General features: G+C 39.7%; 1 protein-coding gene across 2 annotated transcripts; it reads right to left on the bottom strand.

Moving 5' to 3' along the window:
* Positions 1-360: 360 nt before the first annotated feature.
* si:dkey-51d8.3 lies at positions 361-15,254 on the bottom strand. 2 transcript variants are annotated; one of them, XM_068219491.2, is made up of 11 exons: positions 14,636-14,716; positions 13,128-13,239; positions 12,847-12,954; positions 10,419-10,526; positions 10,228-10,282; positions 7,651-7,846; positions 5,782-7,555; positions 4,569-4,742; positions 3,444-3,617; positions 2,492-2,538; positions 543-1,794 (listed from the first exon to the last, which is right to left on the bottom strand). In XM_068219491.2, exons 2-11 carry the CDS (start codon positions 13,169-13,171, stop codon positions 1,268-1,270), a joined length of 3,207 nt encoding a protein of 1,068 aa, XP_068075592.1. In that variant the 5' UTR covers positions 13,172-13,239; positions 14,636-14,716; the 3' UTR covers positions 543-1,267. The 2 variants fall into 2 exon arrangements, with proteins under 2 accessions (NP_001410469.1, XP_068075592.1); NM_001423540.1 differs by lacking the exon at positions 10,419-10,526 and having other exon boundaries at positions 361-1,794; positions 14,636-15,254.
* Positions 15,255-15,733: the final 479 nt, after the last annotated feature.

The raw sequence follows: 15,733 nt of genomic DNA, 5'->3' as shown, positions 1-15,733 counted from the left end.
GTTTAATTAGGGTGATTAAATAAAAGCGATCAGCAAAATGTGTGCGTTTGTGTGTGTGTGATCTTGATTTTAGAAGCAAAACTGCTGAAACCCTCATCAGAATCTCCAAGCAGAAACAGAAAGAGGAGACGGAGAAGACAAGGAATTGTGATGAAGTGTGTGTTAGTGATGGAGAAAACTCAACATGTGATGGAGATTTAACTCTACTGTAGGTGTATTTGTGTGTCTTATGATGATCAAACTCTACATTAAGGTAATGTTTATTCATAACAGTAAATGAATCTTGTAGAGCATTTATGAATCCTAGTTACTGACTCCTGATGAATGAGAGTGATCAGACATTTACTGAAGCATTATTAATGCACAGTTGTGCTGGTGAACATCAGTTATTGCACTGAGAGTCAACAAGAACTAACAGAGAACAACTTTACTGTCATCAACTAACATGAACAGATCAATAAATACTGGAATAAATGTGTTTTTATTGTTCAGTTCAAGTCAAATCATGAAGAAGAAGAAGATCAGAAGAGCAGAAACAAACGTCACACTTCATTTCTCCTTTATTCATTGAGCTGCTGGATTTCTCTACAGTTGATTCAAGATTTGACAGAGATTCAGACAGGATTCAGACATTTCCATGTTCATCATCACATTCTAATATCAGCAGTGGATTTGACATTGACTTTTATTATTTGTGCTCAAACAACAGAGAAACAATGAAGAAGATCAATCTGTAGACAAGAATGAGCTGATCTGAACACAGCAGCATCCTGGAGGACACTTCATCAACACACAAACACACACATGGACACACACACACTATCTGTCGTGCACACACACACACACACAAATACAAACACGCACACATGCACGCACGCAAACATACACACACACACACACAAACAGACTTTCTCACACACACACATGGACACACACACACACACACAAATATAAACTCTCACACACAAACATAAACACTCTCACACTACACATGCACACATAGAGCAGTGAACACATGCACACACACAAAAGTGCACACTCTCTCTCTCACACACACACACAGACAGACACAAACACAGACTTTCTCTCACACACACACTGTCTGTCGCACACACACAAATACAAACACTCTCACATGCACACAGTCACGCACACATACTCTCTCACACACAAGCATGCATGCACACACACAAATACAGACTCACACACACACACACTGCTGCTGACTGCTCCTGCAGAGAATTCTGGGTAAATCTCTCGTCAGTCTTCAGCTCAGTTTCACTGATGATCGAGGATAAAGCCCAAACCCAGGGCAGAGCGGCTCAGTGAATGTGGTCTGGACTGAGTGGATGAGGCTCATTGTGTCTCTATAGATGTTGTAGAAGATCAGAGTTCCTGCACTGTGATCCACAAACACTCCTATTCTCCTGCTGAGCGCCTTCACTGGGAGACCAGTGCGTGTGTTATTGTGCCAGAATGAGAAACTTGAGGAAGAACAGCGCAAACTCCAGGACTGAGCATTACATCCAAACACACACTCAACACCTCTTCCCTTCCTCCTGATGCTCTTATATGACACTGATATACACACACCACGATCTCCACTCCAGTCAATCTCCCAGTAGCAGCGTCCACACACACTCTCTCTGCACAACACCTGAGGACGATCATCAAATCTGTCTGGATGATCAGGACACGGCTGATTCTCTCTTACACACTTCACCTCTCTGTTCTCCTCAGACAGAATGAGTTCAGTGTTTGCTGTGTTTGGATCCAGAGTGAGGAAACAGACATCTGAACACAAAAACACACACATTTATAACCACAGCTGTGTGTGTGACAGAGCGAGTGTGTGTGAGTATGTGTGCGTGCATGCGGGCATGTGTGTTGTATGTGTGTGTGAGAGAGAGACAGAGAGGGGGTGAGTTCGTGTGTGTCCGTGTGTTCACTGCTGTGTGTGTGTGTGTGTGTATGAGAGAGAGAGAGAGGGTGTGTGTGTGCATGTGTTCACTGCTGTGTGTGTGTGTGTGTGTGTGTGTGTGTGTGTGTGAGAGAGAGAGGGGGGGGTGTGTGTGCATGTGTTCACTGCTGTGTGTGTGTGTGTGTGTGTGTGTGTGTGAGAGAGAGAGAGAGAGGGTGTGTGTGTGTGCACATGTGTTCACTGCTGTGTGTGTGTGAGCGTGAGAGAGAGGAAGTGTGTATGTGTGTGAGAGAGTGTGTGTGTATATGTCTGATTGTGTGTGAGCCTGTGCGTGTGAGAGAGAAAGTGTGTGTGCGTGTGAGAGAGAGAGATGGTGTGTGTGTGTGTGTGTGCGCGTGAGCATGTGTGTGAGAGTGCATGTGTGTGTGAGAGTGAGTGTGTATGTCTGATTGTGTGTGAGCGTGTGCGTGTGAGAGACAGAAGGGAGCGTGTGTGTGTGTGTGTCTGAATGTGTGAGTGTGTGCATGCGTGTGTGTGTTTGAAAGAGAGTGTGTGTGTGTGTAGTCCTACATTTGTTTAGTCCTGCTGTAATCCTCGTCTCTCCTCCATGATCCAGACTGTAAACACACACAGATTCACATATAAACAGATATAACATATAGACAGATATAAAGACTGAAGGATTCATTCAATGATCAATTGACAAAAGCGCAGCACAATAATAAAGCAGAATTCAGTGTTAAATGACTTGAAATATGATGGAAATCTTCATCTTCTGTCAAATGCCTCTTCATCATCTCCAAACATTGCTAAGTTGGAGAGCAGTGAATCCAGACCAATCTGCAGTCCTCCTCGCCCTTTGGAAGCTTCGTGGGTTTGTGTTCTGTTTATTGTTCATAATACTTCAGTTATAAAGGATTAGTTTAGGAGTTTTTTGTCATTTGCTTTATTTGAGTTTGTTCAACATGTGATTGTCACTGGACTATATCAGAACCAGCATCACTGTCTGCTGATCACTTTTATTGCCTGATATTTTGTGTTCATGTTAGTTTAGAAGCAGAAAAGAGCCAGATTACAAGATATGTGAGATATTTGCCAGAAACATCTTTGTTATGTCCACATTGTGAATGTAAATTGATATTGTTTATTTTCTTCCTGTTTATAGTTTTACTCCGCCCTTATTAAAGTGTGATAAAGGACATTCTGTGTCTGTGAAGTTAATGAGGGAGAGTTTAACTTGCTGTTAAAGTATACACAGGATGTATTTGGAGAACAGTACACACACATCTCTGACCTGATACTGTACAGTTCTTCAGCAGAAATGTAGAGAACAAGTTTCACTGCTCAACTACAATGCTGAAACTGTACAGTGTTAATATGAGATATAACATCACGCTTAATGTGAGAACTGCCCCAGTGCACTGACATATTTAACAGGTTTGATTAATATCTGGACACTAGAAGAGCAGTGAAGTATCAAAGTATCTGTATTCACAATAGAAGGCAGTGCTGCTCCACATACTTGAGTTTGTCCAGTGTGTAGTTTGGATCCTTCAGTTGTTCAGAGAGCAGCTTGACTCCTGAATCTCCTGGATGATTGTAGCTCAGATCCAGCTCTCTCAGGTGTGAGGGGTTTGAAGTCAGAGCTGAAGACAGAAAACCACAGCCTTCCTCTGTCACCATACAGCCAGACAATCTACAAACACAGCAATAGTCCACATCACACAGTTGGACAATCACACATCTCTTTGTGTTGTGAAGATGCTGACTGCTGTTTCTGCTCATGTCAACAGCAGTGATGAACACACACATCCTGATCAGCTCTCCTTATTCATTGAGCCCTCGCATCAGCAAACACACTCACACACTCAACAAGGACTCGACATCATCTGTAGAAGTGTACAGAGAAATAGTTCATAAGACATCACATGAAGCTGTAAAGTCTGCTGTGAGGAATAAGACACATTTGACCTCAGAAGGAAATCTTGAAGTATAAAGTGTCATTGAAAATGAGCTGATTTCCATTATTTTTCTTTAGATCATATTTAGATTATATTGTGGACACTATTGTAAATAAACTAAACACACAAACTCAATCTCTTGGTGTCTTTGTCTCCTGTCTGACAGTCACTAGAGCTGTAGTCAATCCACCTTTGAGTCCAAATATTAACAAGGCCAAGACACTTCTTCAGTTTAGATAATAAGACTGTGATGAGACTTTTATATGTTTTCAGGAAAACTGCAAACTGTACAAACATCAGAGCAGCTCAAAACCTCACCAGGGCACAAAACCCTACAGACTCCACAGGGTTAACTTTGTCTTCATCTATGTTATTTATTTATTGCCAGAACATTTGACAAATTCTTAAATATACCTTACCGATAAACAAATGCAAATATAAACAACAATATAATATGAACATGTAAAATATGAGTAGAGAATTAATAGACAATTCATCTAAATACTCTTTAAATACAGTCATACAGTGCATTTGTCTATACACACATTTGTATAGATATGAATAAAATAACACCCATAAAAATTTGCCCATCTGCCAACACGCAGTGGGGAAAGGGGCTTCCCACATTTGTTCTACCACTATGTAACTCTCTGTTTAAAGTTACTGTTGAGTGGAAGAGTTTTTACCTCAGAGTCTCTAGTTTACAGTGTTGACTCTTCAGTCCATCAGAGAGCTTCTTCACTCCTGAATCCTGCAGGTCATTGTTACTCAGGTCCAGCTCTCTCAGCACACAGTTTGAGGATTGTAGAGCTGAAGACAAACTCTTACAAGACCGAACAGTGAGATTACAGCCCTGTAGCCTGTGTAGAGGACAAACACAATATTTATGAGGTCATCTGGGACCTCAGTGATTAACAATGCTTACTCAGTAAAACGACACCAGCTTTCACCCTTATGGTTGTATGTACTAACGGTAGTGTAGCATGATATACCGATACTATAAAAGTATAACGATACTCTAGCACTCAAAACAATACAATTCCGAATTTTTTAAATACCGGTATTATTAAGTGACAGCTGTATTTGTGAGTGCTCGTCAATAGGGGGCAGTGTGGGAGCCGTGCGCTGCTTCTACAGCAGGGTTTTCAAACCCGTGGTCTGATACTCTTGGGACGATAGTTTGTGGCCCCACCTTTTTTGATGTCTATGGCACTTTACAGTTTTGTTTGTGGAGCTGAACGGGCCCACCAATCACAGTGGGTTATGTCAGATATTTGTATTAGAGCTGCAACAACGAATCAAGTAATTTGATAAAAATCGATTACTCAAAGCGTTGGCAGTGAATGTCATAATTGAATTTCATAATCGATTTGTGTCGCACGACACGGGGACGTTTGATTATTAAAAAACACGCGGAGTGAACTCGGTCTCTCTCGCTCACTGATATAGACTTCGGCACATCAGACAGGGATTAGGAGGAAGGGAGTTCAACAGCAGGTGTGTTGGCTGGAGCTGATAAAGAGAAAGACGTGTCACATCATCACAATTATGCAGCGTTTTAACCATCTAATGCTTATTTTATGTTTTAGATAAACATCTACATGTAAATACAAACAAGCACTAGTAAAACAAGACTTTTAGAGTTTGTGAAATACACAAGAAAGTCTATGGAAGTCTCACAATCCATTCAAATATAAATTGCTGATGTGTTTTATTCATATCAGATATGCATGGTGAAAGTAACTATAAAGTTGAATCTATTCTTCTCTTAGTTCACCAGACACTCACTTGCATGTATTCTGAGAATAACTGGTGAATTTACATGCTGAATCCTGCGTGTTCTACTGTTATGAATGAGGCAAATGATCGACTGCAAGTAAACATGGCACTTTGACTTACAGAGCTCTTTTGGAGGTTCTGATGACCGCTGATAGTCTGATGAGACACTCGTCTGATCTCTGGAATTTCTGAAGCTCAAACTCCTCCAGCTCCTCCTCTGAGGTCAACAACACAAAGACCACAGCAGACCACTGGGCAGGTGAAAGGTCAGCAGATGACAGACTTCCACTACTGAGGTGAGACTGAATCTCTTTCAGCAGAGTTTGATCGTTCAGTTCATTCAGACAGTAGAACAGATTGATGGATCTCTCTGGAGACAGATTCCCTTCAAGTTTCTGCTTGATGTAGGCAATTATTTCCTCTTTGCTCTGGTCTCTGTCATCCTGCTGTGTCAACAGGCCTCGTAAGAGTTGGCGATTGGACTGGAGAGACAGACCGAGAAGGAAGCGAAGGTAAAGGTCCAGATGTCCATTCTCACTTTCCAGAGCCTTGTCCACTGCAGCCTTTAGGAAATCAATCATGCCTTTATTTTTGCTTTTCTGTCTAAAAATAAATCCATGCTTCCTCTCGCTGTGCAGATGTTGATAAAGGGCTGCAATGAACTCCTGAATGCTCAAGTGAAGAAAGCAGTACATGGTGCCAAGAATGATTCCCATCTCCTCCTTAAAGATCTGGGTACACATGCCTGAGTACACCGATGCCTTATAGACGTCAATGCCACAGTCTTTCAGATCGCTCTCATAGAAGATCACATTGTTTCTGTCCAGCTGCTGGAAGGCCAGTTTCCCCAGTGAAAAGATGAGCTTTGGATCCCAGGAGACATCTGGTGTGTTTTCTCCATCATACTTTCTTCTGCTCTGCTGGATCTGAAAGCGGAGAAAGTGTGTGTACATCTGTGTCAGAGTCTTGGGAGATTCCTGCAGTGTTTCAGCATGAGCCCTGTGTTTCAGTTTCAGTATGTTCTGGAGAACAGTGGCTGAAATCCAGCAGAAGACTGGGATGTGGCACATAATAAACAGACTCTTTGACTGTTTAATGTGATCAATGATTTCTCTGGCCTGATTCTGATCTGTGAGTCTCTTTCTGAAGTACTCCTCCTTTTGGGCATCATTGAATCCTCGTATCTCTGTCAGCCTGTCAATACAGTCAGCAGGAATCTTACTAGCAGCTGCTGGTCTACTGGTGATCCAGATGAGAGCAGAAGGAAGCAGATTTCCCTTGATGAGGTTCGTCAGGAGAACATCCAGAGAGACTGCTGAAGATACATCACGACACGTCTTATTACCAGCAAAGTTCAGAGGAAGACGACATTCATCCAATCCATCAAGGATGAACAGGACTTTGAATCGTGTGCTTCTTGTAAGGTTCAGTCCTTTAGTCTCTGGGAAAAACTGAGTTATGAGGTCTTTTAAACTTTGTCTTTCTTTCTCCTTTAAGTTCATCTCTCTGAATGGAAGAGGAAATATGAAGCTGATGTCTTGATTTTCTTTCCCTTCAGCCCAATCCAGAACAAACTTTTGCACAGAGACTGATTTCCCGATGCCAGCAACTCCTTTTGTCAGGACAGTTCTGATCTGCTCGTTTTGTTCAGCTGCTTCAAACAAATGTTTGCATTCAACCTGTATCTCTAGTGACTGATGACGTCTGGAAGCAGCTTCAATCTGTCTGATCTCATGTTCAGTGTTGACCTGTTCACTCGCACCCTGAGTGATATAGAGATCTGTGTAGATGTTATTCAGAAGTGTGGAGTCTCCTTGCTGAGCAATTCCTTCAAACACACTTTGATATTTCTTCTTCAGGCTACATTTAAGCTGATTATTTAAGAACAGCTCACCTAAACACAGGAGCAAAGAAACAGAGAGATTTAGTCTTGACTTTTCCAGCTATATTAGTAAGTGTCAGTCTGACAGATACCCATGAGTCTCTTACCCTGGAGAGTATCAGCAGCTTGATCTTGCTTCATCTCTCTCAGGAAGAAGAGTGAGAGATCAAGAGCTGCTTCTGTGATAAGGCTTCTGTTCTCATTAAACTCTAATATAAACTCTTGTCTGTTTTTGTGTTGTAAGATTTTCCTAAAGTTTTCCAGTTGATTGTTCAGAAATCTGATAATTTTGCTCTCAAGATTCTATGATTGAAGAAAAGAGAAGAACAATGTTTAAATAAAACATTCATTAACATACAGTTGTATGTCCACAAACTACTCAATAAAGACAAAAAGACATTATAATATGAGTCTGTTGAACGCTTGATTCTGATTGGCTGATAAACTTTGTAAGGTGTTGTTATTTTCAGATAAACACACAGCTAAAGCAGAATTGGCAGGTTTTGAGCACATAACAGTTCCATATCTACACTGAATGATTTCAGTAACTTCACAGTCAAACATCACATCAAAACACACAGAAAGCTTTGGATTTGTAAGAAACTAGTTTCACACACAGGAGAAGTTTGAGGACAAAAACCTGACAAATGTCTGGAACACAACATGGCGGATTTAGCTGTGGGAACATCAGCATCCCAGCAAACATATTTCAATTATTACATTTAGATTTAAAAGAAGTCTAATAGATGTTTAACAACAGCCCCAAACTAGACTAGTCTCTAGACAACTAGACAATCTCATGGACAACAAGCAATCCGGCTTTAAGAAAGGCCACTCAACTGAGACTGCCCTGCTCTTGGTTGTGGAGGATCTCAGATTGGCTAAAGCAGACTCAAAATCATCAGTCCTCATCTTGCTGGACTTGTCAGCTGCTTTTGACCCTGTCAACCACCAGATCCTGCCATCTACGCTCGAGTCACTGGGCGTTGCGGGCACTGTTATACAGTGTTCAGATCTTACCTCTCTGACAGGTCATTCAGGGTGTCTTGGAGGGGAGAGGTGTCCAACCTACAGCATCTAAACACTGGGGTACCTCAAGGCTCTGTTCTTGGGCCACTTCTCTTCTCCATCTACACGACATCTCTAGGACAGTCATTCAGAAACATGGATTCTCCTACCACTGCTATGCTGATGATACCCAGCTATACCTCTCTTTTCATCCTGATGATCCCTCGGTTCCAGCTCGCATCTCAGCCTGCCTGTTGGACATTTCACACTGGATGAAAGATCATCATCTTCAGCTGAACCTCGCAAAAACAGAAATGCTTGTAGTTTCTGCCAACCCGACTCTACACCATAACTTTTCAATCCAGATGGATGGGGCAACAATTACTGCATCCAAAATGGTGAAAAGCCTTGGAGTAACGATTGATGACCAACTAAACTTCTCTGACCACATTTCTAGAACTGCTCGATCGTGCAGATTCGCACTCTATAACATCAGAAAGATCCGACCCTTCTTATCTGAACATGCAGCTCAACTCCTTGTTCAAGCTCTTGTTCGCTCCAAACTGGATTACTGCAACTCTCTACTAGCTGGGCTTCCAGCTAACTCTATCAAGCCTCTTCAACTGCTCCAGAACGCAGCAGCACGAGTGGTCTTCAATGAACCTAAACGAGCACATGTCACTCCGCTGCTAGTCCGTTTGCACTGACTGCCAGTTGCTGCTCGCATCAAATTCAAAGCTCTGATGTTTGCCTACAAAGTGACTTCTGGCCTTGCTCCTTCTTATCTGCTCTCACTTCTGCAGATCTATGTGCCCTCCAGAAACTTGCGTTCTGTGAATGAACGTCGCCTCGTGGTTCCATCCCAAAGAGGGAAGAAATCACTTTCTCGAACGCTCACGCTCAATCTGCCCAGTTGGTGGAATGAACTCCCTAACTGCATCAGAACAGCAGAGTCACTCGCTATTTCCAAGAAACCACTAAAAACTCAACTATTTAGTCTCCACTTCACTTCCTAATCTGCAATTGCCTCTCTGGATATCACACTAACTTACCCCCCCCCCCCAAAAAAAAAAGTACTAATACTTTCCTTCTTAGACTTTACAGACCTGAAACTTGTCTATAGCACTTATTCATTGTTGCTCTTATAGTTGTGTAAGTTGCTTCCTTGTCCTCATTTGTAAGTCGCTTTGGATAAAAGCGTCTGCTAAATGACTAAATGTAAATGTAAATGTAGTCATCAGATATGCAGCAGTGTGAATCTGTCTAATCTGCATTTGATGACTAGTCTAGTTCTGGACATTAGTTAGATGTTTATTAGATTTTTAGGTTTATCAGCTTAAATTTAGCTTTTTTTGGTCTGGCTATCATTGTTCAGACATCTATTAAAAATTGCAGAATAATCCACTCTGGTCTGTTGAATTATTAGAAAATAATACACGCTAAATGTGTAATGGCGACTTTATGTGCATCACAGGAGTGAACAATTTTTGAGTAATTCAATGAACTGCAGTCAATTATTCCTCACTTGACAAATACTTCTTAATTCTTAACATCTTTAATTACGTCAAAAATAACAGTTACAAATTAAATGTGTTACAGAAGCAGGATCTTTTCCAGTAAACATTTTGTGTGTTATATTTAAAATTAAAATATGAATCTAAATGAGTTTTTCCCACCTGGAAGATCCACTGGAGATTGTCTGAATAAGAAACTAAATCTGCCTCTAGGTGTCTGTAAATGAGTCAAAGTCATTAAGTCATTCACAAAACTGATTCATTCAGAAATAATTATCTTTACTGAATTGTTGGTTCACAATAATATGCCTGAAACAATCCATGTGTGTTCAATAATGTAAAACACTAAATACCTTTTAACTGATGATGGTGTTTTCTCACTGAGGTCTGGAGGAGGACCACCTTTTGAGCAGTCACTCTTCAGAGACACAGAGCTGGACACACATGATCCTGATCTCACACTGAACACACAAACACACCAGAGGAATAAACTGCAGGAGATACTTCAGTCTCCTTTAAAGGTGTTTTAAGACTGACAGAAAACAAAATCACTGGAAAAAACAAAAAACATTTCACACCCTGCACAAAACTAGCACAAAGTAACTTTTAGCTCAAGGTCTGGCTGATCAGGGGCCTCATGTATCAACACTGCGTACGCACAAAAGCTTTGCGTACACCAGGTTTCATGCTCAGAATCGCTCACGTTTGGATTTACTAAAGATGAACTGAACGTGGGAATGTGCGCAGCTTCACGGCAGCTTTATGGCTGGCGTACGCACATTTTTTGTGCGTGTCTGTTTTATTTCCATTGGCGACTCCTAGAGGCAGTTGTGTTAAATTGCTCTCTACAAAGTGTCTGAGCCTTGCAATGGCAGCTGTATGAGACGGGTTCATCTAGCAGGTATATAAGGTTTCCATACCATACAGTTGACCAGCCAAACATTAAAGCACAATTTGCAGCGGTCGCCTGTTTTCCCAATGTAATCTGAGCAATCTACTGCACACACATTGCTATAAAGACACTATCTGAAGATGAATTTGCATGCGTGAATCAGAAACATTTGCATTCAATAAATTTGCAAATAAAATATGACGCACAGACTTATGATTCCTACTTGACTTTCTCGTGATAAATAGTAGTCAAAATCTGATATGTAGCGGGGAAAAAAAGAAGAAAGAGTTCATCAGACGCTGGATTCGAACCGAGTTCATGCTTGAATGTGTCAAAACATGTTATCATGCATTTTACGAGCTGCGCCACTGAGACTGTTATGGGTGCTACAACATTTTACACCTATAAATCACACTATTTCTTTCTTTAATCCACTCAGTGCAATGTTCAGACCCAACTATGTTAACCGCATCAGCTAAACTCTCCCACTCTATTTTTTTCTTTTGTTGTTAATTCCGGAGGACAAACTTGCAAATAACACCGCTTTTCTCCGGTCTACCTCCGAAAGCAGCAGCTTCAGTTCACATTCTGTTCAAAGTTTCTCTTTTTGCTTGATTTTGCCGTTTCTTTTTCGTTGGGCTTTGCCAAAGTACAGTCATTAGCATATTCATACGGGGGAGGAGGCAGGGTTGGGTTTTGTGCTCGTGCATGTTGCGCTCAGTTTCACGTTCATTCGGATGCACAAAAGAATATGCGTGAGATTCGGCGTATGCAGTGTTTCATACATCTGAATTTTTTTCTGCGTACGCACATTTACAGCTTTGTGCGTACGCAATGTTTTAGTATGATTTCCACGCAAGTCTTCGTACATGAGGCCTCAGGTCTGTTAAACACATTAGACTTACAGTGTGTACAGAAAGTATTCAGACCCACTCTTTGTTCTATTGTGGTCATTTGCTTAAATCATTTAAGTTCATTGTTTCCTCATAAATGTCCACACAGCAGCCCATACTGACAGAACAACACTGAACTGTAGACGTTTTTGCAGATTTATTAATTAAGAAAAGCTGAAATATCACATGGTTCAGACCCTTTGCTGTGAACTCAGCTGCTGTCCATTTCTTCTGATCCTCCTTGAGATGGTCCTTCACCTTTAGTTGACACACCTGTCTATATAAGAGCTTACAGCTCACAATACATCTCAGAGCCAATGAGAATCATGAGGTCAAAGGAACTGCCTGAACAGCTCATAGACTGAATTGTGGCAAGACACAGATCTGGTCAAGGTTACAGAAACATTTCTGCTGCACCGAAGGTTCCTAAGAACACAGTGGTCCCATAATCCTTTAATAGAAGATGTGTGAGACGACCAAACATTTTCTAGAACTAGCTAAACTGAGCTGTCAATAGATCTGTCAAATGCTCTGATCCACTGATTTACAACAAAATAAATGTAAAGGTATTGAAGCTTCATGAAGCAGCGCTCCAAAATCAGCCATCAGCTCTGTTTACTGGAGTACTCTTGTGGATTAGCGGTGTGTTACTCGTTCATGTACACTCAGAGCGTGTTTTGCTGGTTTGTGTTTTAATCTTCTGTGTTTATTGTTAGCTGTCTGGATATTGGATTACTCTTTGTGGATTACCCTTGATTATGATTGATTGCTTGTCTTGTCCCCTTGTCTGTATAAAAGATACTCTAAATAAGAAACTAAAACCATCTCTAGGTGTCTGTAAATGTCTAAATTCACCAAAAGTCATTGAGTCATTTGATTGATGATTAATCCAAACAACTGATTAATTTACTAATGACTCTATTTTCTGGATTGTTGGTTCACAATAACATGTTCAATACAGTCCATGTGTGTTCAATAATGTAAAACACTAAATACCTTTTAACTGATGATGGTGTTTTCTCACTGAGGTCTGGAGGAGGACCACCTTTTGAGCAGTCACTCTTCAGAGACACAGAGCTGGACACACATGATCCTGATCTCACACTGAACACACAAACACACCAGAGGAATAAACTGCAGGAAAAACTTCAGCCTCCTTTACAAGAGTTTATCAGACAAATATGAGTTTGTTCAGATTAATTCAGCATAAACTAATAGTTGACTGAAGGTCTGTCTGTTGTTATGTTAAAATAATGGTGTAAAAACAGAGTCAATACCCGTGTTTCTCTGAGAGAGCGTCCTTTACTCGCTCCTCTGCCATACTGCAGCTAAAACACCAATGCAGACATTAGCAGAGCTTTCAGGAAACTACCAGCCGCTGACCATCACCTGGAGATGACAATATACTGAGATGAAGAACAGCACACTTTATAGCAATCAATGCTCACTTCACTAACAACACCACACTCAAACAGACCACATGATGAGGGATAAAACTGTTATATAGTTTTCATTATTTCACATCATTCAAAGCACTCCACATGATCCAGTCTAGGGCAAACCCAAAACATGTCACTCAAATTAGCTGGTTTCAAGCCACATCTAGGGCAACTACCTCTAATTTTATAATATGTGTATACCTGAAATGAGCTGATCTGCACAGATATATCACCCTAAAGACAAACACAACTGACCTTGATGTAGTAATAGCATTATGGATGCTATCTTCACTAACACACTAAATATTGCTGACCTCGTCAAATCAAGAGAAAATAAAACTACACCATGGTATAACAATCATACTCACACTCTAAAAACAGCAACTTGTACCCTTGAACATGAGTGGAAAACACTAAATTAGAGGTCTGTAGAATTGTGTCCAAAGATACTATGTCCAGCTACAGGAGGGCTCTAAAATCCTATTTTAAGATTCTTATTTATTAATGTTTCTAAACTAGCCAATAAATGGTTATTTTCTGAAGAAAATGTCGAACTGCAAATTAGTAGTGATGACTTTTTTCAGTGAAAAAAATATTTTTCAGCGTTAAAATATAAAGCTTTTGGCAGATAAAAGATGTCTAACTTTCTGCACTTCTTTTTTCACATCTGCAGCGAGAAACTGGCATGAATATGATTCTCCTGACTGTGGGTGAGTCCTCAAGACAACACCCAAACCACTGGAACTTAAAATATTCACACAGTTTAACTGAGCACAAGTTTGTTAATAGATTATTTCAAGAAGATTAAAATGTATTTGAGATTAAATCTGAGAAGTTTCTTAAAAAATACTTCAAGTTATTTTGGACCTATAAAATAAGATTATATAGTTTGTAAAGATAACCTCAGCTTTAGCCCATTATTTATCATTATTATCATTATTATTATTATTTAGTTAGTTAGTTAATTAGTACTAAAATGTCAGCTGAAAACTAAGGGTTAAATCCAGTGTACGGAACATCAGCTTGTTGTTTTTCAGCAGAGTTTTTTCCTGTTCAACTGGAAGGACTGGTTTAACTTTACTTTTGAGTTCGAGACTCTCTGTGTTAAGAGTTATATTTTTTACTGAATAATCTGAAATGATCAACTCATACTAATATAGAAGAGTACACACATTTTCATGGGAATAACATTTGTTTGACACAGTGTTTAAATTACTGTTTTGACACCATGTTTAATCTGTGTTTGAGGATTTGATCTTCAGGATCAGACATTCAAATCACACTCACACATATAAACCCCTTCATCATCTCCACAAATCAGCGTAATGTAGAAGTGTTAAACTCACATGCAGAAGTACAGACGCTCTTGTGCAGCAGGAACACAATCTGAGCTCTTTCACTCTTTCACTTCACTAAAACACACCTGTGTGATCTACAGGTAGATCTTGCAATATTATTGGCTCCACTGTGTGGTGGTGTGATTCATGAGATTCTACTGACTGTGGGCAACACACAAACCACTGGAGCTGAAGATATCTTGGTAGTTTCTCAGAGCAAAAGTGTGTTAATAGAATATTTTTTAGAATGAAAAAGCATTTAAGATTAAATCTGAGAGGTCTCTAAAGAATAAGTAAAGCTGTATTGGACCTATAAAATAAAATTATATACAGATGAAGTCAGAATTATTCGCCCCCCTGTTTATTCTTTTCCCCACAATTTGTTTAACGGAGACCAGATTTCTTCAACACATTTCTAATCAAAATAGTTTTAATAACTCATCTCTAATAACTGATTTATGTTATCTTTGCCATGATGACAGTAAATAGCATTTGGCTATATATTTTTCCATTTTATTATTTTATTTATTATATTATTACATTTAAAGGCTTAACTAGGTTAATTAGGTTAACTAGGCAGGCTAGGGTAATTAGGCAAGTTATTGTATAGCGATGGTTTGTTCTGTAGACTATCGAGAAAAAATATAGCTTAAAGGAGTTAATAATATTGACCTTAAAATGGTTTATAAAAAATAAAATCTTCTTAATTTTTATTAAAATATGCTTATAATCTGCTTTTATTCTAGCCGAAATAAAACTAATAAGACTTTCTCCAGAAGGAAAAAAAATATTAAACATACTGTGAACATTTCCTCAATCTGTTCAACATCACTTGGAGAATATTTCAAAAAGAAAAAAAAATTAAAGGGTGGTTAATAATTCAGACTTTAACTGTATATTGTCAAGATAACAAAGTTTAGCCAATTTATTTTGTTTTAAATTGTTATTTATTGAGTTAGCACTAAAGTCAGCTGTCAGTTGAGGGTTAAATGCAGTTTCTGTAAGGATCATCAGCTTGTTGTTTTTCAGCAGTTTCTTCCTGATCAACTGGAAGGTCTGGTTTAACTTTACTTTTAAGTTCGAGACGCTCTATGTTAAGAGTTATAT

The sequence above is a fragment of the Danio rerio genome, chromosome 4 (genome assembly GCF_049306965.1).
Source record: "Danio rerio strain Tuebingen ecotype United States chromosome 4, GRCz12tu, whole genome shotgun sequence".
NCBI classification, from domain to species: domain Eukaryota; kingdom Metazoa; phylum Chordata; class Actinopteri; order Cypriniformes; family Danionidae; genus Danio; species Danio rerio.
Note: the sequence above shows the minus strand (reverse complement) of the source record. Positions and strands in the feature narration are given on the sequence as shown.

Excerpts from the sequence above, each read along its gene's own strand:
- si:dkey-51d8.3 (XM_068219491.2), bottom strand. The coding sequence starts at position 13,171 with ATGGCAGAGGAGCGAGTAAAGGACGCTCTCTCAGAGAAACACGG. Across the intron at positions 12,955-13,127 it reads GCTCTCTCAGAGAAACACGG|TGTGAGATCAGGATCATGTG; the intron begins GTATTGACTCTG and ends TTGTGTGTTCAG. Across the intron at positions 4,743-5,781 it reads AGAACCTCCAAAAGAGCTCT|GCTACAGGGCTGTAATCTCA; the intron begins GTAAGTCAAAGT and ends TCCTCTACACAG.